Below are 24,207 nucleotides of genomic sequence, written 5' to 3'. Positions count from 1 at the left end.
CCCGACTCCACCCAGGCCTCCCTCCGACCCTCACTCCTGGTGCCCCCCAGCGGCCGGGCTAGGGGAGCAGAGACGGAGAGCGCAGTCCCTGGGGTGGTGATGCCAGGCGGGAGCTGTGCACGAGCTCGTGGGCTGTGGGCAATCAGGGCAAGCGGGGCAGCTTTACCGTCCGACGGAGGAACCCGAGGTGGCCTTGGTGTCTCCGGGGTCATTCACGGAGGCCTGTGCTGCGACCCCGCGAGTTCCAGGTGCACCCAGGGTCCCACGCCAGCCAAAGTCCCTGTGCCCTTTGCGTCCTTCTTCCTCCCTTCCTCCTCGTGGAGGGAGGGATGCAGAGGAAAGACCCACCCATCCTATTAATGCCTTTGCTCCCAGTAAATTTAGGAAAACTATTATCTTTATTTGGTTTTAAATCATCTTTATTTTGCACTTAACTTCCCAAGATAACCCAAAAGTGAGGTTCTGCTCTCACTCTGCATTAGCTGGGGGGGGGGGGCAGTTCCCCTGGGCAGGGAGGGGTCTTTGTGCCCCTTTCCAGTCTTCGCTAGCAAGCGCTCACCAGTAGCCACCTCCACATGGCCTCACGTAAATCACAAAATAAAGTATGGCCTTCACCTCCACCAGCCCTCCTGTGCTGTACCTCTCTCTCTCAGAACCTGGGCAGAGAGATCCCTGAGAGACCCAAAATGAAAGAGACCGCAGTTCCATGTTAGCGTTTATTGCTCAGGAGATACTAAACAACATCAGACGAAAATGAAAATGGACAGAATTATAAATGTCTAAAACCCCACTTGCCTGGGTTTCTCAAGCTCTCTGAAATAAAGTACAAGCCAGTGCTAAGCCCCTAGGCATCTAATTCCGTCTCTAAGACTCAGACTTTCTGTTCCCAGGACACCACCAGCACGGCCTGTGCTGCTTCTCTGGCTCCCGTCCCAGGCTGCTGAGCAATGCCCCGGGCCTCCCAGCGCGGAGGCCGCAGGAAGGGGGGACCTGGACCGCGGCCGGCCCGTGCGTGTGCGTGCACGTGTGCGCGTGCGCAGGCTATCACTGCCATTCGGAGGACAGTCCCCCTCTCCTGTGTCTCACCTGCTTTTCCTCCTGTTTCAAAATGACCCAGCTCGTCAGTGCTCGTGAATACGGGCAGCCAGTCACTTGTGCTTGGACGTGAGAAACCAGGGAGGATCCTGGAATCCACCCCCTAGGTCTACACCCAGCCAGCCCCAAACAACCCTCACCAATGAGCTACCGCAACTCAGCAAAGAGCAAACATCGGCACCTTTCCGCAGAGCAGAGTGCTGCCTGCTCCTTCTACAGGGAGGAAAGGTGGGTAGCCTTGTGGATGAGAGCACAGCCCCAAGACAGTCCCCAGCACATTCTCAGAAGGTGCTCCCACCTCACGGGGGATTTACGAGCGTCCATATCAGTTGGGAAAAGCTAACTGTGCTTCCAGAAATCGGGTATACTCAGGGACGAGGAGATGGCATGCAGACTAATTTTGGGCCATGACTTTAACTGAAGCAGATGTTATTCTCACACCCACCCTGTCTCTGCTGTTGGGCAGGGGGCAGTGACAGATGGAGGAGACCCCCGGCCTGGGCCTGACCTCAGGTGAGTGAGGTTAGGAAATGGGCTGGGCTGGAGCCTGCATGGAGACGACCCTGTGCGGGTTCCTGGGGCATCTGTCTGGTATCTTGAGCATGGTGATGGGAGTGGAGGCAGAACCCATGACAGGAGGGAGGGACCCACCGCACCCGCATCACCAAGGCCAATGAGACCGGGAAATGGAGCCCAACTTTTCCAAGCCTTGGACATGGCCCCACCACAAAGAACACTGAGCTGTGGCAGTGGCTAGGGTCACGCCTAGTGTAGAAAGCCCCTGGTGCAAGTGCAGACCACCACTGCTGACGCGGTCTCTGCATGGCAGGCACCAGCATCAGGGAGCAGGCGGGGTCCTTCTGGAATGACCGGGTCAGGTACGGAAGGGCCGACATTTGGGCACGCGGGCTTCACAGAGGGACAGCTGTGGGTGTGGGGCTGCCGTGTGCCCACAGCCCTGGGGACAAAGGGCCCCCTGGCTGCGGGGACACGACAGGAACACACAGCTGTGCTCTCTTGTCAGAAACAGTGCTGGCAGGCTGGGCTCTGGTCCAGGCGCATCTCAGAAGAGAAACCCTGTAAGACCCGTGTGGGGCTGTGCACAGCGTGTATGCTGTCTGCTCAAAGGGAACAGGCCGGAAAGCCGGCCAGGGGCCGGAGGAGCAGAAGGGGGCTGGCCTACATATCAGCCCGGGAGGGTCTGGTTCCGCACGAGCCCGGCCTCACCTGCAGGCCCCACTGCTCACGAGGTGGTGCCTCGAGAGCCAGGAACCGACAGACTGATAAGCAGAATTAAACTACTCTATGAAAACGCCACCTTGCAGCCTGGCCTGGTTAGACGGTGGTAGCCAGGCAGGGCCCTGCTTCTGCCTCGGTCTCCCTGCCCCGTGCTCACTGGGCCATCTGCACCACGACGGCCCTCCACGCTTTCTCCTTGTCGAACTCCTTCAGGGGGCTTCTGGACACCTGTGGCCAAACAGGCAGAGTGTCATTTCTCCTGCTCCCCCCCCACCCTGTGGCAGCAGGCAGGTGGGAACCTGTTACCTTGAGAGCTTTTCTCAGCCTGTGACAGCATAGAAAACAGCCCTGGACTCCTGGGAGGGAGCACACGGACGTCCCTGCCCCTCTGCCGCCCACGTCCCCCCAGGAGCGCAGCCTGGACAGGGGTGGGCTCTGGGACGGGGCGGGGGGCCGCCATGAGCCTCTGCCTGACCGCCGAGGACACGGGCTGCATCCCAGCAGCAGACAGAGAAGCATCTGCATACGGTAGGTGCCCAATAAATACTCCCCGGCGGGGCAAGGATAGACACCACGGGGCGGGGTGAGGGCCTCCAAGCTCTTCCTGGGGTCAGGGGACCGGCGCCTCCACACAGAAGGGGCCTGTCAGCCAGGGAGGGAGAAGGCTTGCGGCCGAGGTCCCCACACAGGAACGGGGAGGCCAGCTGCCGGGCCCTGAGCCTCTGGACCTGCTCTTCTGGAACCCGGTGGGAGCTCACATTCACCAGACTCAGCACATTGCTGTCCCCACCCAGAACCAAGTGGGTCTCTTACAGGGCCTGGGGGCAACGCTGCCCCCCTGGGAGACCAGCTGTCACCGGTAAAAACAAGGAGAGGACACTGTCTGCAGATCTCAGGGAAGGAAGGCAGGCACAGGACAGGATGGAGAGGCTGGGGTTGCTGAGCAAGGGCCGATGGCGGAAGCAGGAGCGCGCTCGCACAAAGGCCCTCGTGGACCCTGCAGCACTGGGGCCTCCCTTGTCCACAGTTGTAAACACCTCTGGGAGGGGGCGCCTCATGGGGAGCATACTGACTCCCCGGCCTTCCAGCTGTGGAGGGCAGAGTGTTGTCCAGGTGGCCTTGAGCCTGGCAGAGGGGCTGGCCAGAGGTCACTGATGCCACCCTGTAGAGGGCTGGGTGGGCGCCACCCCCCCCGAGAGGGGCCAAGGAAGGAACTTCTGTGACCTGAGTGGGTCCTGAGCAACTTCTTGTCCACGTCTGTAGGAGTGAAACTGAAGGCATTCAGTCCATAATCCTCTCAGGAATGGATCTGTGTGGGGGGCCACCCCACCAGCGCAGGGCGGTCACAGCGCCCAAGGCCACTCACCTCCCCTGCTGGGCGCTCCTGCCGGCCGGTCTGCGCAGCATCCCAGGACGCACCCAGCTTGAAGCGCACACACTGGATGACGGTGCCCGTGTTGAGGCCTGCCTGCAGCAGCAGCTCCAGCATGAGCAGCAGAGGCAGCACGTCATAGGACTGCTGGAGAGAAACGGGCCGGTGAGCCCCGCGGTCTGCCTGGGGCCTCAGCCACCGGGGCCTGCAGCTCGCGTGGCACAGGCCACGCCCTCCAGCCAAGGGAGGCGATGCAGGCAGCGCCCCAGGCCCTGCGGCCTTCCAAGAGTACGCGGGTGAGTTGTGTGAATCATGCCGGCTACGCGCACGCCTGCACGAGGACTTCCGCTCATGAATGGGAGTTGAGGAAATCGATTCTGCGCTAAGTTCTGTTGTCCTGGGTTTAACAGATAACATGAAAACGGCCCACAGGCGACTAAGCCCCGTGGTAGCCCCAAAACAACCACCGGCAGAGCCCCGTGTGGTGACAGAGGGTGTCCACGTGGGGTGAAGCGACCAGGCGTGTGTGAGCAGCCTGCCCCGCGGCCCCTGGGCAGAAGCACACAGACGGCAGCGGCAGATTCTCCCAGAGTGGAGGCTGGTGGCTGCTGGAGGGAAAGGGTCTGGGGAGCGCCTGGCACCCGCAGGGGTAATGGGAAATCAGGGGGAGCCCCCTCCCCTTTGGCTGAGATACAAAGCAACCAAATGTTAACACAAAACCCCAGCTCCGTACAGTGTCGCTGTGGAAACAGCTCTCCTCAAGTTAAGGTACAAATTTAACCACAAGCCCAGTTTAAGGAGAAAAGTGCTTTCTGGAGCCAGGCAAGTTGAAAACGTACACAGAAAAACAAACATGCAACAAAAGTGAGGTAACCCTGAGAAGCAGTGATGGGTGATTAGGCAAGCTGCAGCCAGCTGGTGAAGCCAGCCGGCAAACGTCCACGACCGGAACAGAGCGGCATCAGACTACGCGTGAGACGTCGGGCGCAGAAATGGGCCCCGACAGGAACAGAAGCTCAGCTGTGATCAGGGCGGCATCTCAGACGAGGGCGGAGAAGGTGGGCATTCCAGTCCACAGAAAGGCCAGCTGCCTCGTGCTCTGGGGCAAACTCCTGTCGGACGCAAGCACTAGCCTTTCTCATTGCCACGAAAAATCCAGAAGCAATCAAGCAAGATACTGACAAACTTAACGACATAAACAAACAGAAACTTCCTCGGGACAAAAATCACAGCTGTTCTGCGGAGGCCTCCCAAATCCTGGTCTAGCTCCAAGCCCCTGGAAAGTGGGCAGGGCACAGAAGCAACTCCACCAGGAACGAGGGGTCAGCACTGCCAGGCGCAGTCCACGGCCACTCATGTCCAGAGAGACGCCATGGCAGCCACACCGGGCGTGTGGCCTCACCCGCGTGACAAAACCGTGTGGCAAGCCTCCGTGCCGGGCTGTGGACAAGGCCAGCGCTGGGTGGGGACATGGGACCTCCTGTGAGGGGGACTCGTCACCATCTAACAGACCTACAGTAGTGTCCACCCTCTGACCGGCAGTCCCTCTCCGAGCTCATGTCCTAACGATGCACCACACAGACTCAAAACCTCCTGTGTGCACTGAGTTGTTCAGCAGATGGCTGGGAGCAGCCCACCCCTGCCCCGACGTCCTCGTGCGCACGTGTCAGAAAGGACATGGGAGAGCTCCCAGCCTGGGGGGGTCCAGACAGAAAGGTTACATTTGAGCACGAATCAAACAGTACAGCCACGCCCAGAAAAGGGGTTACTTCATCGAGCAAGCGGGGTCACCTCCTAAGTGGGGTCCGAGGAGGCTGCAGACTTTCTCAGCTGGGCTGCTGCTGCTGGTGGCCCTGGTGGTGGGCTTGCGAACGTTTTACGTGTATTATAAGATAAGACAGTAACCACGTTCAATGTTTCAGGAAACAAGAGTTTTGGAGAAAGAGAAAAGAGATACAAATATAAAATAACACAAGTTAACAAAATTCAAGTACATACATTTTGAATTCAGGATCTTCAAAATCTAGATTTCTCAGCTCTGTCCACTGAAGAGGCGTAGAAGCAATGATGCCCCAGCATGAATGAGTGCACAGAGCCCCCAGATCCTGACTCGTGTGTACGGTCCCCTCCGAAGGGGCCTGGGATCGCCGGCGGGGGGCAGGACAAGGTGACTGCGGGCAGGGGCTCCCTCTGGCCATGGCTGGGCTAGCTCGGGCACCAGAGAAAAATGGCTGCAGCACCGTACAAATAATGAAAGCCCGTGAGTCCTTGGTGGCACTCAGAAGGGAAGGGCACCACCAGTCACACCGTGTGCCAGCTCATCAGGGACGTGGGACATGAGAGCCAGGCATCCGTCACCTTTCTTCACCCCTCAGTGTAAAACAACGGCTCAAGCAAGGCCAGCCGCCAGGGCCAAGCCCATGCGAGGTGCTGGGACGCGGCATCCGCAGGTGCCGACTCACATGGCGGTCATGGTTATTTCCTTCCTGCGAGAACCCCCCCGCCACCCAGCACGCCGCCAGCTGCTGCCAAACCAGGTGGGAGGTGACCACACGTGGTCCTAACCCCACTCCCACTGGCACCATGGGAAACAGATCCACACGTGGGACCTTCTCCCAGACACATGGCCTGGACCCCAAAATGTCAGTGTCATGGAGGAAGAGGCGGGGACTGTGCTGAATCGAGAGACTCAAGGGCAAGTTGTGGCCCTCGGCTGGGCCCTGCTCAGAAAGCTTCAGCCGTGAGGCACACTCTTGGGATGGTCCGTGCACACGGCGTGAAGGCAACACCGCATGGGGCTGTGGTGTGTCGGAGGCAGCCCCCTGGGAAACACTAAAGTATTTACGGTGAAGGGTCCCATTGTCAGACACCTGCCACTCCCTTTCAGAGGCTTCCCAGAAGCGACACATGCGTGTGTGCTCCCAGCTGTCAGTGTAAACACGTGTGTATAAACAACACATAAACTGCTGGGGAATCTTGGTGTTTACTGCAGAATTCTTTCCGTTTTTCTGTATATTTGAAATTTCTCGTGATAAACATTTGGGAGCAAATACATACATACGGGTAACAAGGCAAGGTATCCAAGCGATAAGCCTGGTGCCGGTGTCTGAGCCCACGGAGAGACTAGAAAAGTCCTAGTTATAGCACATTCATATGTGAAAAGGCCCTCAATTCTCCTCAAATTTATCTATAAACCTAACAGGATTCCAGCAGAAATTCCAACAAGGTTGTCACACGCCTAGATGAAGAGCGGATTCTACAGTGCGCATGGAAGCCCCAAGAGCACTGAGAAGAAGGGGTGTCCAGGCGGGCTGTGAGACCGGGCAGAATGGCCCAAACTTAGAAAAAGAGGCAGCCTGCGCAGAGTCGGGCTGGGGTGGCGTGGGCAAAACAGTGGAGCGCAGACACCTGGCTGTCAGAGGGGAGAAGTCAGGTGCAGCTCAGGCCACAGGTGGGAGCAGCTCCAGCAGGTCGGACGCTGGGCCGGGCCACCCGTCCTGGGCGACTCCTCCCACGGGGCAGCAACGCCATGTCCGCACAGAGCTCCCAGGACACGTACCTCGATGGCCGGCGGGTAATCTCTGAAGAGCTCCAGGATTCTCATGATGCTGAATGACAGGTACCCAGAGGCCGTGAACAGCAGCGGGGACGTGAGGCTGCAGATGGCGATCAGCACCTCCACCTGACGGGAAGCAGACGCGAGCTCTGTTTCGGCCAGCCCGCCGGGCCGGGCAGCCGTGGCTGCAACAGCGCCTGTCCACATCTGCGTCTGGGTTCTGCCTGAGGCTCCCGTGAACCCCAAGCGCGGCTTGTGTCACGCGAGTGCCCCCAACCTCTACACAAGTGTCCACTCTGTGGGGAGGGTGACGCGCGGAGGAGACTGCTGCCCTCACAAACCCCGTGCCCGTCGGACAACGGTGCCAGCTGGTCTGGGGCGCACGGCACACGGGTGCTGCAAAGTACGAATGCAGGGCGACCGGGCTGACTGAGCAGCTGTCCCTGTCAGCCGGCGGACCACCTGACAGGACGAGGGGATGCGGGCTGAGGCTCGCAGGCCACGTCCTCCTCCCTTTGCTGAGTCCCAGGACTCTCTCCGGACGCTCCACCTGGTCCCACAGGCAGTCTGCCCTCAGAGCAGCGCGCGGCGCTCAACAGGCCTCCCCTGCTCAGCCCCCCAGCCCGGTTCGGCGGCCGTGGCCAGGGGCGCGAGCCCATCACGTGGCAGCCCGGGAAGGGGGCCGGGCACCTGGGGACAGGGCCTCACTCACCAGGCACTTGCTGGGACACTCAGCTGTGACGTGACTGGCAATGGCACTCGGAAAACACTAGGAGGAAAGAACACATGGCCTCAGAGGGGATGGCTGAGGTCAGCTCCGGCACGGGCTCTCCTGTTTCGAGGGGCGGCATCCTCGGGGCCAGGACGGGTCGGGCGGAAGTGGGGTGGCCTCCCCGAGGCTGCAGAGAAGCCGGAGGAGCTGCCCCAGGGTCGCTCCACCGGCCGAGACGGGCCACCTGCCCCCAGCAGCTGTTTGCGCGCCGGCTGAGACGGAGGCGTTCTCCGGAACCCCTCAACCAGCACCCACCAGGGAAATTCCACACGGACTCCACAGCACTGCCCGTGTCCAGAGCCTCCCATAGCCCCGATAATGTCCTGTCATAGGCACTCTTTGTTCCCGGCTCGGGGCGCAATCAGTGGCCCTGCTTTGCATTTAGAGTCTCCTTGACCAGAGACCCTCCTCCTCCGGCCGACGCGGGCATTTCTGAAGAGCACACCAGCTGGCTGCAGAGTGGCCTCGGCAGGGTCGACTCAGGGAGCCCCAGGACCACCCACCACACTGACCCTGCCCCACTGCACAGCACCCCTGCCCCTGTGTAACTGACACAGGTCTGCTGCGTCTTACTGGAAGGGACTGGTTTACTCTCACGCAATCCCGGCACAGGGAAGCACAGCAGGAGGACGCATCCTTCCCGAGGAGCCCGGTGCCGGCCCGCTCAGCCCACTGCACCCGTGGCCCCAAGTGTGTCCAAGCTCTACTTACCCAGCCACACACCCACACAGGAAACGACCGTGCCCTGCGTGGGAGCAGCTCGGACCCCTGGACACCGGTAGGGCTCGGGCTGAGGCTGAGTGGGACAACGGTAGGCCCCGCAGCAGGAGGACTGGGAGGGGAGCAGCACTCTGAAGGTGCTGGTGTGGGCACGACAGGGGAGCCCCGTGTGGCCGGGATGTGGCGTGGCTGCAGGGCTGTGTGCGCCGGGCCACCAGTCGGCTCCTCTAAGGAGCGTAGGGGCGAAGGTGTTCCAACAAGCTCTCTGGCTGGAAGCAGGGGGGACTGTGGGTGCGGAGCAGCCAGTTAGGAAGAGGCTCGGTGGCCCCGACAAGCCAAGAGCGGGGCTCAGGTTTGCTGGTGGCTCCTCCAGCCCCAGGCCCTGGACTGGCAGGAGACTGGCCTGTGGCGGCAGGCTGTTCCCACACACACAGCCCACCCAGGGACGCTGCAGGGACAGGCTCTCAGCCAGGCCCCGAGCCCTAGACTCCTGCCTGGTCTGTGACTGGCCTCTCCCATCCCCGGACCACCCCCAGATCCTTTCCTCTCCGTGCGCCCCCCCGTCCCTGGCCAGTTCTTCCACAGCTGGGGAGAAGGCCCAGGGAGGCCGGTCTGGGGGCGACGGCCACATCCTCTGTGATGCATGGTCACTGAGCATGTCAACAGGGCTGCTCAGGCGAGTCTCTTCTCCACCAGCATTAGGGGAGTGTTAGGTCTCTGTGCTCAACAATCCGAGGCTGTAATCCCAGGCCCTCCAAGGACATGCACAGCCACACTGGCCGGGCAGACCGGGGCACGCTCTCTCCTCCGCAAGCCCCACTGTGCACCAGGTGCATGGCTCCGGCCACGTCCTCCCTGCCTGCTCTCTCTCCCCGGGCTCCAGTCCTTGGGGAGCACAGCGGCCGGTTCCCAGGGCTCGGCGAGATTGGGCACAGGTGCCCACGGTGTTGCTCTGAGCCCTGGGATGCAGCAGGAGTCCGGGCCCGGCGTCTGGAGGAGACACCAGTCCCGGCCTTCCTGCAGCTGGATGCACAGGCCGTCGGGCAGCACCAGGAAGCAGAGCGTGAGGACGAGTCCAGGGATGCTCACTGTGTCCTGGCCACTCACACGGGATGGCCCTGGATAGCAGCGTGGGGAAAACCAGCCCCTCCTGCAGGGATGCTGCTGAGCAGCCCTGGGGTGACCACGCCTGGGAGCACGGGGCCTGTCACAGGACAGTGGGACTTCGGGCGTGCAGGGTCCATCTCAACTGTTCCACGCGGCGGTGAGGAGCCCACACCTGCCAAGGCTGCCTGTGGCCACGAATGGGAGGTGCTGGGCATTTCAGTTCAACACTGAGCAACACTAGCTTCGGTAAGCGACGACAGAATTGCTCATCAGATGATGAGGCCCCAGAGTGTACTCACGGCCACTAAGATCCAAAAGAACGTCACTGAGAGGTGCGGCCCCGAGACAGCGTCATCCACATTCAGAGCGATGACCCCACCCAGGACGGCAGAGACGCCGGCAATCACCTCGATGACCTGGGGGGCAGAGCACGCAGGCAGGGTCACCTGGGGAAAGCGTGTCGTGTGCAGCAGGTGGACAGGGGGCGTGAAGAGACTGTTCCAAGAGCTCAGGGCAAAGGAGCCAACATGTTGAAATGTTGAGGATAACCTCTAAGAGAACATGGAAAAATGCAGTTTCCAATTCAAAATTAGTGGGAAAAGGAAAAAAGCAGAAGGAGGGACGACGCTCCCACCAATTCAAAGGCAGATGGGAAAGGCAGCAGAAGGCAAAGAAGCTAGAAAACAGAGAGGTGGCAAAACTCAGTATAAACGTGGCAGTGCGGTGATGCAGGCCCCACGTGAGGGTCTGCATCCACGAGGCCACAGAAAGGGTGGCAGTCCCAGGGTGCTGACGGAAGCATCCCCAAACACAAGCGGAGCTGAGCGTCGGGGCAGAAAGACACAGCCTGCGGGGCCCACCGCTGACCCAGTCAACACAGACTTTACGGCCGACACCTGCAGCAGATGTAGAGTCGCTAAGTGACAAGAGAAGGAAACTTGGACGTGTCTGGGGACACAGCTCCAAACCCCAGCCAAAAGCTCCAGAGCCACAAGCAGAAACGAGGAACACCACGCTCAGAGCGGGGGGGTTATCAGAACAAGTCTGGGAACACAGGTAACCAGAGAGCGTGGCCACGTCACTACCCTTCCAACCAGGACCCTTCTGGCAGGAAGAGGGGTGAACTTAAGGACTCCCTGGGGACGCAGGGTCACTCAGGACGCTGTGTCACCACGGACCTCCCCCACGTAAAGGAAAATAACAGGCAGAGAGGAAAGATTATCTTACTGAATAGGACTTCAGGACCCGGGCGGGAAATGCCACTTCATACAGAACGTTGGAGCTATCCGGCATGGGACCCTGAAAGGAAACAACACGTTTGGTCTGGTGACTTCGCAGGTGCTGCGTGAGGGCGGGGAGGGGTGCACCCCAGGTGAGCTGCCGCCCCTGCTCTCTGCACCTACTGGCCGTGCTCTGAGTTCAAATGTTCTCCCTGCCTGCGAAAACGGGATTAACCGCTGCAGTCCTGGTGCTCAAGGCGACATGCTCAGCGGACTTGTCTCTCCACGGGAAACACTGGGCACTGGACCAGAATCACACGATGGGGAGGTCGTGTTGCATCTTCCACTTTGCCTCCCTGAGGCCATGAGCCTCGTGACTCCCTGGAGATGTGGGGCCGCATGGGGCACCCTGGGGCAGCCTACCCTCCTGCGGACTCATGCTCTGGGGAGCCAGGCGTGTGCCCCGTGCAGCATAGGGCTGGACCCACCTTCTGCTTACAATGCACCTCGCTCGACCGTGCTGAGATGATCACCATGGCCGCCATGAAGAGCTCCAACAGAAGGAGCAGAATCAGATTAAAATTTATCTGCCAAAAGAGAACACATATGTCTACAAACAGGCTCTCTTCACTTTTATTTTGTAAATGTAGACAATCCCACAGACAGGTTTAGAAGTCTGTTCAAAGCTCTGGGCAGCTTTTCCTGTCAAAGGCCAGATGCTAGGCCCAGGGGCCTCACACCCCCTCTGACTCTGAGTCTCTCTCTCTAAACCATTTTTAGCCCAAAGGCTGGATTTGGCCATTGAGCTGTAGTCTGCTGACCCCTGATCTAAACCTTCCTTAGTGGTGTGCCCCTGCTGGGTATTTAAAGATATAAAAACTTAAGTTCGTATCAGTGAGCCTTTACACAGCTCTATGCATAAGTGCCAAAAACTAAAGAGACTGGGGCCATGGGGGTGGTAGAACTGTTCCATATCTTGATTGTGTTTGCAATTATAGGAATCTATACCTCTGTTAATAACCATAGAACAAAATGCTAAAAAAAAAAAAGTTAATTTAACTGTAGGGTATGCAAACCAGCCAACCCGGAGCCCCGGCCCACCACCCCCTCTGTGGGGCCCCCACCCTCGGGGCCTCCCTCACCTGCTCCCACCACCCAGGGCAGGTGCCCACCAGCCAGGTGAGCCCGGGTGAACCCGTGGTCGGTATTCACGCAGGCCAGTCCTAAGCCTGTTCACCTGCCTTGTCCGTTCCTTCCTGCGGAAACCACAGGAATGGCTCCTGCCCTTGTCCCCCTCCCGCTCTGCCTGCTGGTGCTTCCCCCCAGCGGCCCCCAGCCTGGGCACGGCGTGCCCCCTCCTCCTGGGGGAAGCTGTCTTCCCGATGGCGGCTGTCTGCTGGTCGCAGGCCTCAGCAGACCTGAGTGATGATAAAACCTACGTTTAAAATCAGATGAAATTAATATGTTTGATCTACAGAACCCTACCTGCAAAATAAAACAGAGAACATTTGTTCTTTCATAGTATTTGGTGGAACGCTAACAAAAACTGACCATCTATTAAGCCACAAAATAAAGCTTGGTAAATTCCAAAAAATCTACACTACAGGCTGTGCATTCTGACCATAATAATAACATCAGAAAACATCAACAAATGGAAAACTTTAAAAAATAATCCCATGGGTCTGTTTCATCAGGTTCCTGGCAAGAAACCCAGGGACAGTCACGAGGAGGGACTGGAGGAAGTTCAACCAGAGGAGCTGGAACCACGGGAAACCTACCAGGGCAGCACGACCAGTGAGAACCAGGGCAGGGAGGGAGTGGCCGTGAGTGGGACCCAGCCCCCATCCCACCACACCGTGGAGGGCTCGGACACACTAACCACTCGCTAATGTCCTGTCTTCCTCTCTCATGGGCACACGTGCCACCTCCCTGGCACAAACAGGGAGGCAGTGCATGGGAGGTGGGTCTGGAGGGGCAAACGGGAAACGTGCAAACACCTAGAACCAAACAAGGATGAAATGCTACGCGTCAAATCTGGGATGCAGCTAAGCTGGAGATCAGAGACGGGGCCGTGCACCCGAGTGAGCTGGGCTGCCAGCTCACCACAGACAGCACACTGAGCGCCCCGCCAGCCGACCCAGAAGCAGCCCTGGAGACACGGGAATGATGGCCACCAGTAAACAGGGAACGGCAGCCACAAACCAAAGAAGAGCTCGTTCTTTCAAAGATTAATAAGGTAGATACAATAAAGACACCAGTGGAATTCTGGAATGAAAATGAGAAATTATAGATAGCACACATAAAATAGTGAGCAATTTACAAGCTACTACATGCTAATAATTTTGAAAAACTGCATGATATGGAGAAATTTTTGATCAAAAGAGAAAAGCCAAACTTTGGCACAAGAAGAAACAGAACTTCGATGCTCATAATGACGTCCTCCCTCGGCAACGGCTCTGGGGGGAGACTCTACAGGTAAGTTCTACCCAACTTTCAAGAAGCCGTTTCCTCTATCACGTTGTTCCTAAACACAGAAGAGATCGGTGCTGCCTAGTTTACTTTATGGCCCAGTGGCAGAAGGAAACCTAGGCCCATCTCACCAGGTGATGCAGAAATCCTAAACACGGTACCAGCTATATATCTGAATATCTACAAAAACACCATTGTCATCAGGGGAGGTTTATTCCAGGAAAGAAAGGCTCAACACCAGAAAAATCTATCCATCTAACAAACTAAGCGAGGAAAGATCATCTTACATAGCAAAATCGAACTATTAAACTTCAACTCCTGTTTATGTTTTTAAAATGGAAAAACTCATGGTAAACCAGCACTTGAAGAGAATATTATTAACTTGGCGAGAGTTACGCATCAAACCTACAAACAGAGACTCTTTGGATGCAACTCATGTGGGGTCAGGAATAAGACAGAGAGGTGCACCACTCTTTCCTGCCACGGCGCCACGGAAAGAAAGAGCCAGCCGGCGGGCGGACAGGGGGTACTCGCAGGTGACGTGCTCACCTGCACAGAAAAACCCACGCAACCCACAAACACTGTGAAGAATAAAAGAGTTCAGCAAAGTTTCCAGACACGAAATAAACTGATGAGAGACCCTTCTTATTTAAAACCTGGTACCATTTGAACATTCACCCAAGTGAGTATTCAGCAGCAAAGGTCAATCTCCTGGCTGATTATGTGGGACGCTGTCGCTTGGGGAACCTGGGGAGGGGCACACAGGAACTCTCCTATTTGTGCAAATTATTTTGAGTCTTAAAATATTTCAAAATAAAGAAAAAAATTAAATCAATCCCCTGTTTCTATACTCCAATAATCCATCTGAAAATATCATTTAAGCAATAAGACACCCTACTAGCAACAGAATCTGTAAATGATGTAGGGATTACTTGACCAAGAATACACAAAACACTGAGGCCCTAAGACAGGACCCAGAAAATGATCTGAATACATGGAGGGACCAGGAGGCTCTTGCCCAGGATGATTAACATAACAAAGATGTCACTTGTCACAAAATTATTTTATAAACTTAAAATGATCATAATGCAATCCCAGGTGCAGCTGTGGAGGAACTCAATAAACCTGTTGTAAAGTATCCTTGAAGTCCGCGAGCTTGGCTTTGAAGGACGGGGAGGGGAGTGTGCCCCACAGACAAACAGGGCAGGGCGCAAGTCCTGGGCTCGAGAAGAGAAAGACAACCTCAATTTACCGATTTACCAGTGGGCCGAGGGCGAGACTGGGCAGTGGTCGGGACAGGAAGCTCAGGAGGTCAGCAGAGAACCAGGTGCTCAGGAGCAGCGGGGATGAGACCGCGGAAGAGAAGTAACAAGCAGCTGCCACTGGGGTGCTCCCCGGGCACAGCAGACCATTGGTGACGCCAGATGCAGGGCAGCTTGTGGGATCTGAGAAGCCTGAGCAGGCAGGGAGGGCAAGAGCCGGGCTGCTCCTGTGCGCGGGCAGGCAGAGCGCGCTCCTTGGAGTAGGAGACCCCGCAGAAATGCGTGGACATGCCTCACTCACGGCAGCTGAGCCACCTGGATCCACCCCCGAAGAATGCTGCGGAGACAGGGCCCCACCGAGGACACGGCGCAGACTCACAGGGAGCTGGATGGGGGATGGCGGGGAACAGATGGGCTCTCCTGTGTACACCGTGTGGGGACATCAACATGTACTCACCCAGGGCCCAGCGCAGCAGGGACGAGGCGTGTGGGAGCCCCAAACCTCATGTCCCTCCCGTGGTTTTCTATTTCCCTGTGTGTGGGGGGGGTGTCTGTGTGCCCGTGTGCATGCGTACGTGTGTGTGTGCGAGTGCATGTTCACGTTGCATGTGCGTGCGCGTGTGTTGTTTGTGTGTGCGTGCACTTGCATGTGTACACGTGTGCACACGTGTGTGTTGTGTGTACGAGTGCGTACTCGCGTTGTGTGCGTGTGTTGTGTGTGTGCGTGCACGAGTACGTATTCACGTTGCGTGTGTGTGCGCGAATGCGAATTCACGTTGCGTGTGCACGCGCGTATTGTGTATGTGTGCATGCACTTTTGTGTGCATGTATGTGTGCGTGTGTGCACGTGTGTTGTGTGCGCGGGTGTGCACTCGCGTTGCGTGTGTGCACGCGTGTGTGGTGTGTGCACGCGAGTACATATTCACGTTGTGTGTGTGAGCGCGTGTGTTGTGTGTGCGCGTGTGTGTTGTGTGTGTGCACACACGCACACATGCATCCCCAGACGCTGATGGTTCAGGCGTTAGAGCATGTGTCCTCAGTGCCACAAACAGCACTTGCAGTGTGCTGCAGCTCGACCTTCATATTCCGGGAGCCCCCCGAGGGCCTGGTTACCCGTGGATTCCTGTGCGCTGGCCGGGGTGGGGCAGTGACTGGAGTTCCAGCTCCAGGACAGGCGGCATCGCAGCCACAGGCCACACTTGAGCAGAAGGCTGGGTGGCTTGGGGCTCTCCACCTCTATTTACCCAGGCTGTGTATTTGGGGGCACTGTCCAGGGAATGGACACCAAGTGTCTGTTTAGGTTCGGGGTTTTGGGCACCATACCCACAGCTGCCAGAGCCACGCTTCCTGGCCAAGTGCACACGTGTTTCCCTGGGGTCTGCACTGTCGGGGGGGTTGTACACAGAATCCCCGTGTGTGTGCTCTTCAACATACCAGCAGACGCCAGACTGTTTCCAAAGGGCGTGAGAGTCGTCCCAGATGGGAGGCAGGCTCCTTCTGCCTTCCATGGCTTCTGGAAACAGCATCTCCCTGTGGTTTCCTTGACCTCCTCTGACTGCAGCGAGGCTGAGTGCCTCCAGCCGCCTGGGGCACTGTGCTTTCCTCCTTCTGCCATATGGATCCACAGCAGGAGCACCCCACATGCCCTGGGAGGGGTCCCCCTTACAGCATGAGCTCCTGTGTCTGTCCTGGCCAGGCTCCAGCAGCACCAGCGAGTCCCACGTCCAGGGCAGCGGTCTGCACGTGTGGGGCTGCTCCGGGCCGGCCTGGGCGGTGGGGGCTCCCCTGCCTTCTGGGGACGGCTGTTTAAGAAGTCCTGGTTGTAGGGTGAGTCCCCAGGTGCTGTCCAGGGGGCTGCCATCCCTGGCCCTTGGTCACGATACGTGCTGGGTCCTGCCACCATCGGGAGGCACCCCCACACGCACCTGGCGGGACCGATTTAAAGAAGACACCCTGGTTCTCAGTAAGACTTTACGATTCTCGACAAATCAGCCTCGCAAACCTTCTGATTTATTCCCAGGAACTTCACGCTTATCTCTGTAAAATGATTTCTGTATTTAAATTACTGTTCCAAAATGTTCTGTTGCTGGCCCAAGTGTTGTACACTGATTTTCACGCCCAGCGACCTTGCTACATGTGCTGAATTTATGGCAAAGTTAGCGGGAATGCCCTCGTCTGTAGATAATGGTGACAGGAGTGTCCCCCCCAGGTCCACGGGAGCGTGTTCACGTTTCTGCCTCAGGGGCCTGGCTGACACTTCCTCGGGGCCACCCCATCCTCTTCCTGACCTTGAAAGAAAGGAGTTCAACACTTCCCATAAAACAAGGCTTTTCTGTTTATTTTTTTGAGGTATCTCTGATGAGTCCTCTTTCGTAGAAGACTCTTCTCTTCTGGTATCATCGCTTAAATGGGAAGGTTTTTCCACTTTTCTTAGCGGTACACAAAGTAACAGTGCACCTACCAATCAACAGCAGCACAGATTTGATGAAATACATGGTAAAAAAGACATTCAAGATGTTATTGACAAATTCATCCACTGGAATCGATGCAACCATCAAGTAAAGACCACTCTCAAAAGCATAAATAAAATTCTCAAAACTTGCTGGACTCCAGAGCTAGGACACATGTGTACCTACCGTGTGACTACTGCACATTTCCAACCCAGCAACAGCACCCTCTCCGGCCCAGACTCAGCGGGACCAGAGCCCCCGGCACCCGTGGCAGCAGGAAGACCCATGGCCCCACCCGGGGACTCACGTCTATTGCTGAGGGGTTCACCACCAGTTTGCATCCAAACCAGATCAAGCAGGCAGTGGTGATGGCGAACGTGGACACAAACAGGATCTGAAAGTTAGGGATCTGGAAAACAAGACAGGGGTCACTTTTTTTTGCATAACTAAAAAATTAAAGCTATCATTGAACCAAATTCCAGGTCATTAATTAAAAAATCCCAAGAATATGACACACAAGAATGCGCGGGGGCGGGGCGCCTGGGTGGCTCAGTAGTAGAGCATCTGACTCGATTTTGGCTCAGGTCGTGACCTCAGGGTCATGGGATCGAGCCCCACACTCAGCAGGAAGGCTGCTTGAGATCCTCCCTCTCTCTCTGCCCCTCCACCCTCCCATGCTTGCACGCTCTCTCTCTAAAATAAATAAATAAAACTTAAAAAAACAACAACAATACAACTGCAGGATGCCCTGCAGCCCCTTGGGGTCGGGGGAGGGTACAGGAAGCCCTGTTGTGGGGGGCACAGGGGCTGCCAGCAGCAGAGGCACACCCTTCCATGAGCATGTGTGCACACACACACACACATGCACACACATATGCACGCATGCGTACACACATGTACATGCACATACACGCTCTTACACACATGTGCACTGCTCTCACACACATGCATACGCATGCACATGTACATGCACATATACACTCTCACACACATGCGCGCGCACACGCACATGTACATGCACATACATGCTCTCGCCCACATGCACACGTGCACACATGTACATGCGCATACATGCTCTTGCACATGTGCACACGCTCTTGCACACATGCACGTGCGCACGTGTACATGCACATACACGCACACGCGTGCGCATGCACACACACATGCGCTCACACATGCACGCACTCACACATGTACGTGCACATGCACACGTGCGCACATCCACACGCTCACACATGTACGTGCACATCCACACACGCGCACACGCACGCACACATGCACACGCGCACACGCACGCACGGGTGGGTGCCCGTCAGCCCCGCAGGCGGCCTGGCTTGCTTCCCCAGCCCACGGCCTGGCTTGTCCTGCCCTCGGAGGCTCCCCCATAGCCGTGCTGCAGCCCCCACACCTGCAGAGACTGCACGGAGGCCAGGACTCACCGCACTGATGTTTCTCCGTGAAATAGCAAAGCTCACGATTGCTGAGGGAAGGCACTGAAAGGAAACCAGAGCTCCGTGAGCCAGCGGCGAGCCACCTGGCGTCCCTACCTGCAGTGCTTACACTTCCAGAATGACCCAAGACCTGTCGGCCAAACGAGGGCTACCCGCCTGCAGGCACAGGGGTGCTGCCAGCAGTGGAAGGTCTCATGCCTTTCAAAATGATTTATTCTGGAAAAACTTTAATTTTTCTGAAAAGACGAAAGGGGCTGAACACACTTAGAGCTGGACTGTCACCTCTACCAACTGCATAAGAGTGAGTTTGTCTTAGCTTGGGAATTACCCCAAAAGGGGAATGCATCTGTGTGTGAATAAGTGGAAATGTTCCGGAGTCCCAGAGCCCCGAGGAGGTTCTTGGAGACCCTGCAGTTGATCCCCACAGAAGTGGAAGACGAGGAAGAAGGCAAGCGTGGGGGCAAGCATGGGGTGTCAGGGCAGTGGGGAGGTGGAGGGAAGGGCACCAGCCTGCGCATCGTGGGCCATGCCAGGTGTCACCCCTGCAGGCACCAGGACCCCCACAGACCCCTCGAGCTATGGGGACAGAGCCCGTAAGGGTGGAAGGGAACCAGTGGGGCATGTGGCTTGTCTCCCCGGGCTGTCACTTGGAGGGTGAAGGGCACTGCCAAGGATTTTGCTGAAATGTCCAGCCTAGGTCAGTGGCTGCCCAGGAGCATCTGGGCTAGACTTCACTGGGACCCCCAAGAAGGGCCACTCCAGTGGTGACAAAGGGCCACCTAGAAGGCTCCAGAGAGAACAGCAGGGGATGGGTCAAACTCTTTCAAGGAGCTTTGTCCTAAGGGAGCAGAGACCGGGCACCCTGCCAGCTCACGGGCAGCACGCAGCTGTAGGAACTCAAGGGCCGTTTCCCACCCGGGAGTCTGCGGCGAGAGACTCACACGCATCAAATCTTGCCTGAAACTGAAGTCAGCAAGTGATAGCAACACGTAAATCTCAGAGCAAAGAACTCAAATGCACAACCTCAAATCCCGGTACTGAAAGGTGCAACCGAGGAGCAATGCTTACCGACCCTGCGGCACAGCGTAAGTAATCCATTTCCGAGGGAAACACGTTTCCCAAATAGAGCGAAAACCCTGAAGTCACAAGCAGACAGCTCTGCAAAACAGCAACACAGTTCAGGTGACCACTGGAGCATGTCAGGACATCAGGCGTTCAATGAGACCTCTATCATGTAACAGAATGATGCCAATGTGGACACCGAGATCCCACCACACCTGACTCCCCCCCCTCTTTCCCCGCAGGGTCAGACTAAGGGCCTCCACATGTATTTGGGGGAGGGAGGGAGAGGCCTCTGTCGAAAGTTCAAGCAAGAAATGGCGCTTCTCCCCAGAACATACCCTCACCCCCAACACGTGCAATTTCAGGAGCCTTAGCATCCCCACCCTCAGGGCCAGGCTCGGAGGCTGGGAGACAACTCCGTCCCGTGTTCTCTGCAAAGCTAATCCAAGTGGATGGCCAGGCAATGACTGCAGGGCCGAGGGCCTCCCGGCTGTTAGGGGCACCGAGGCCTCACGTCAGGCCTGGGACATGGGAACACTGTCGAGGGCGAGCCTCTGGGTCCGGGCCGGGGGTCGTGTGTGCCCCCCTGTGATGGGAGCACAGAGGCCAGGGGCCTGGGGAACGAGGGAGACCACGAGACACACCTATGTGAGGCAGGGGGGATGAGCAGCATTACGCGCCTTGGCCACCGGCCACTGTGGCCAGTGCACAGAGTCCAGGGGCCGGGAGGAGGGGCTTCCTCTGCACCCCGGGCGGATGGGGGTTCCAGTCTCAGCGGGACGGGGTCACAGCTCAGGGGAAGGGTGGCCTGGGGAAGCCCAGTGTGGAGGGAGGTCCCTGCCTGGATCCTAGCTCTCAGCCCAGGCCACACAGAGCCCTGGGGTCCAGCCTAGAGAGAGGTGTGTCCAGTGGCCCAGCCCCAGGTGACCCTGCTCTTGGGCCAAAATGACTCTTTCAGTGGTCAGGTGCCCACTCAAGCATGTCTGAAGGGAAAGGTCCCCGAACCCAAGCCTGCGTCCTCGGCCCTGGGGCTTCCTCCTGCAGCGGGCCCCGGCTTCCCGCCTCGGAGACCCTGACCCACTCTCCAGTCTGCCAGAGGCCTGCCCTCAGAGCACAGCCCCTCCTCCCATCTGTGCAGCACAACTCCAGACCCCCAGGGGCACAACCCACGACCCCGCAGAGGGGCAGCATGGGCCCTGGGCTGTCCCAAGCCTGGTGGAACACGGAGAAGCCCCGAGGCTGCGGTAGATATTCCTGAGGTGAATCCCGAGCACACATGCCAAGTAAGCACATGAGCACCCGCGAGGCTCCCCAGAAGCAGAAGCAGCCCCGGAGCCACGCTCTCCCAGGCCGCGTGGATTCCCAGGGGATGGCTTGCCGTGGACGATGCCTCCCTGGTCCTGGCCAGGAGCTACTCACCCCCATCAACACGGAGAGGACCCACGTCTTGTGGCTGAGGCACGGGGGCAGCCTCGTGGTCAGCTGAATGTCGTTGGGCTTGGCATCAGGGGCGTAGCTCCCGGCCTCGGGCCTGCCCCGCTCTAGGGTGGGCATCCGGTCGTAGCTGAGCTCCTCCCCGCACTGCTCATCCCGCGTCATGGCGCTCGGGCTATAGACACTGGCATCAGAGGCCACAGGACAGCAACACCTGTGGCTCTGGGGTCCCCTCAGCTGCCACTTACGCACCAGCAATGAAATAATCGTTCATCTGGGACCACTCTGAAACGAGTCTAGTTAAAGGAAGTTGTTTTCAGAAAAAGAAATATCAACCATACCAAATGCAGTAAACCTGAAGGAAACAAGAAGCACCTAAGTCCTCTCCCAGGAAAACGGAGCCGAGCAGCCATCAGCGCCTGGGCGACGCGGGCCCCCAGCGCCCCCACCTGCACCCACCACAGCCACCTCATTCCCAGTCCCGCGCCTGCTCGGATCGCAGCACGCTAAGCCGCTCCAGGTGCAAACTGAGCCCCAGAGCACAAGAGGCGCACACTCCAGCGGTGAAGCCCGCGTGCTTACCTCGGGGGCTTCGGCCCGAGCAACGGCGTCCGGGTGGCTCCGAGTCAGCCGGCTTTGGGCTTCCAGGCGCAGCTATTCAGAGAGGAACAAAAGCCCAGCAGAGACGCCCTGGAGCCGGGGCGGGGAGCACCGCTTCCCGAATTTCAATGAGGCCCAGAGAGCTTCTGGGGTGGTTGTGTAAGCGCAGGCACCCCAGCCCCAGCCCAGCTGCGCTCGGTGCCGCGGCGGCCGGCCGGTCTCGGTCTCGGTCTCGGTCTGGCGGGCCTCACAGCAGAGCAGCGTCCCACCCCAAGCTCAGAATCGGGGGCGGCGGGGGGGGGGGGGGGGCGCTTGAAACAAGTAGCTTCTTATTCACGACCTTGTAATACACCCTCTCAGGCAGCTGACCCCATGCACTGGGACCCCAGAGGAAGACCCCCTTCACGGGGGCGCACACAAACTTGCACATTCCACGCGGCGAGCGTGGCCCTTGACCTGCTCGGAACTGTGACTCACTGGTTCCCGTGGGCAGCCCGGCACTCCTGCTGGGCCTTTTAGTTCTGCTCCCTGAGCAAAGACAAAGGACGGGAGCATACTTCGCCCGGAGACACTGGCGCCCTGACAGTTACAGTGACGGAGTCTTTGTGCACATGGAAGCCACAAAATGGCTCGAATCCAAGCATTCTGAACAACCAGCTCCTCAAACTGCAAATCCACATAAAGCTTAAGCGAAGCATTGGTTTTGAATAACGAACTCTGTTGCCTTAGTTTCTCCACCAAGCAGAGACGAGAATTCTCACAAACCACAACCTGGGAAATCAAGAAGGGGTTTTGAACAGATGGAAATATCTCCCAAACTTCTTCACTGACTGTTTTTTGGTAAGAGATGGAGGGAGGGGCAGAGGGAGGAGAGCGAATCTCCTCTCCTTATCGGAGCCCAACGCAGGGCTCGATCCCACGACCCTGAGATCATGACCTGAGCTGAAACCAAGAGTCGGACACTTAACCGACTGCACCACCCAGGTGCCCCTTACTGTCTTCTGAATAACTGAATTAGTAGGAATCGGTCTGACCAGATTGAACCCTTCATGTTTTCATTTGAAGAAAAAGTCAAGCAGATTTCACCATTGCTGCGCCTTCCCAAGGCTGTTCTATAAGAAGAAAATACGAACAGGCTGCCTCGAATCGGAGATTGTGGAGCAAACTCCCTGAGGCTCTGGAGTCACAGGCCTTGGAGAAGTGCTTCCTTGTTTCTGTTGGCAATACCAGTTTCCAAAACAAATCCTGTTTTCTCCCACCAACTATTGTTCCTAAAATGCCCTTCCTCCCTTCTCTGCCTGCTGAGATCCCACTCATGTTTTAACATTTTCACTGCTATTCAGCAAATGTTTACAGAGTGCACAGGCAGACCAGTCCTTCCCACGTGGAGTTTACATGCTAATGGGTGCACAGGAGTTTGTGTGCTCTGTCACGGAAAGTAAGTCAGGGCAGCCTCAATGAGAAGCAGGTGTTTTGAGCAAAGACATGCGAAACGCCAGGAGAGGGGTCTCACAGAGAGCTTAACAGAGGTGCCACAGGTACAAAGGTCCTGAGGTGGCTAGGCTGGAGGACAATGAGCATAGCCATCACGTGAGGGATGAGGCCCCTGTGGGCGTGAACACAGCCTTCGCTCCGCCTGCTGTGGACACAACACAGACTCCAAGGCGGACCCTCCGGAAGGTTCTCGCACAGGAGCATCCGGCCGCTGGGCACAGAGCAGGCTGTTGGCCGGGATGGCAGGGGAGCCCAGAGGTGGTGAGCTGTGAGCAGCCTTTGGATGGGTTTGGAAGTGCCCACGCAATGTGCGGTGAGGATCACGTGGGGCGAGAGGGTGCGGAGTTCGGTGTGGGCAGTGCGGGTGCAGTGCGTCTCAGCTGACGCAGAGGAGGCTGCGGTTTGCTTCTGAGGCCGAGGTGGACAGGTCTGTTGGGCATCCGCATGGACCAGCTGAGGAGCCGAGCTGAAGTGTCCAGAATGCAGGGCTGTCTCAAGGAGTGGACACTCCTGCTGCAAACCACCCCTGTTGTCCAAGCCTCTCCCTGGCACCCCGGTAGGAAGCGCAACCAGGGCCAACAGCCTCTGCCTTGGGTACCTGTTTCCTCCCCAACCCGGGAAAACCCTGGGACCTTCCCACTCCGCGATGCACTCCCAGTGCCCGTCTGAGATGTGGACTTGTCAGGCTTCTGAGATGTTGGGGAAGGACGACCTTCACAGCTCTCCAAGGGGAATCATAACAACATGGCATGGATGGACGAGCGACGCTCAGGCTGCCCTCGGACCTACTAAAAGGACAGTACACAGGTCACACACACACCCCGGGGCCCCCGGGCTGATCTGAAGGGCAGCACACAGGTCACACCGACCCCGGGGCCCCCGGGCTGACCCACTGAAGGTCAGG

The 24,207-nt window shown here is 57.7% G+C and overlaps 1 protein-coding gene across 4 annotated transcripts; it reads right to left on the bottom strand.

The window, feature by feature from the left end:
- Positions 1–691: 691 nt before the first annotated feature.
- MLC1 (modulator of VRAC current 1) lies at positions 692–22,254 on the bottom strand. Of its 4 annotated transcripts, none has more exons than XM_073882589.1 (12): positions 21,792–22,254; positions 21,195–21,505; positions 19,782–19,871; positions 18,702–18,755; positions 17,570–17,671; positions 11,570–11,668; positions 11,089–11,160; positions 10,161–10,277; positions 7,975–8,031; positions 7,266–7,388; positions 3,701–3,850; positions 692–2,562 (listed from the first exon to the last, which is right to left on the bottom strand). In XM_073882589.1, the coding sequence occupies exons 2-12, from the start codon at positions 21,372–21,374 to the stop codon at positions 2,488–2,490; spliced, it is 1,119 nt and encodes a 372-aa protein (XP_073738690.1). In that variant the 5' UTR covers positions 21,375–21,505; positions 21,792–22,254; the 3' UTR covers positions 692–2,487. The 4 variants fall into 4 exon arrangements, with proteins under 4 accessions (XP_073738690.1, XP_073738692.1, XP_073738691.1 ...); XM_073882588.1 differs by having other exon boundaries at positions 693–2,562; positions 3,701–3,853; positions 21,792–22,251; XM_073882591.1 differs by lacking the exon at positions 21,195–21,505 and having other exon boundaries at positions 3,701–3,853; positions 21,792–22,253.
- Positions 22,255–24,207: the final 1,953 nt, after the last annotated feature.

This window comes from Callorhinus ursinus, unplaced genomic scaffold (assembly GCF_003265705.2).
Source record: "Callorhinus ursinus isolate GAN/ISIS: 27379988/994484 unplaced genomic scaffold, GSC_fseal_2.0 scaffold48, whole genome shotgun sequence".
In the NCBI taxonomy this organism is placed as follows: domain Eukaryota; kingdom Metazoa; phylum Chordata; class Mammalia; order Carnivora; family Otariidae; genus Callorhinus; species Callorhinus ursinus.
Note: the sequence above shows the minus strand (reverse complement) of the source record. Positions and strands in the feature narration are given on the sequence as shown.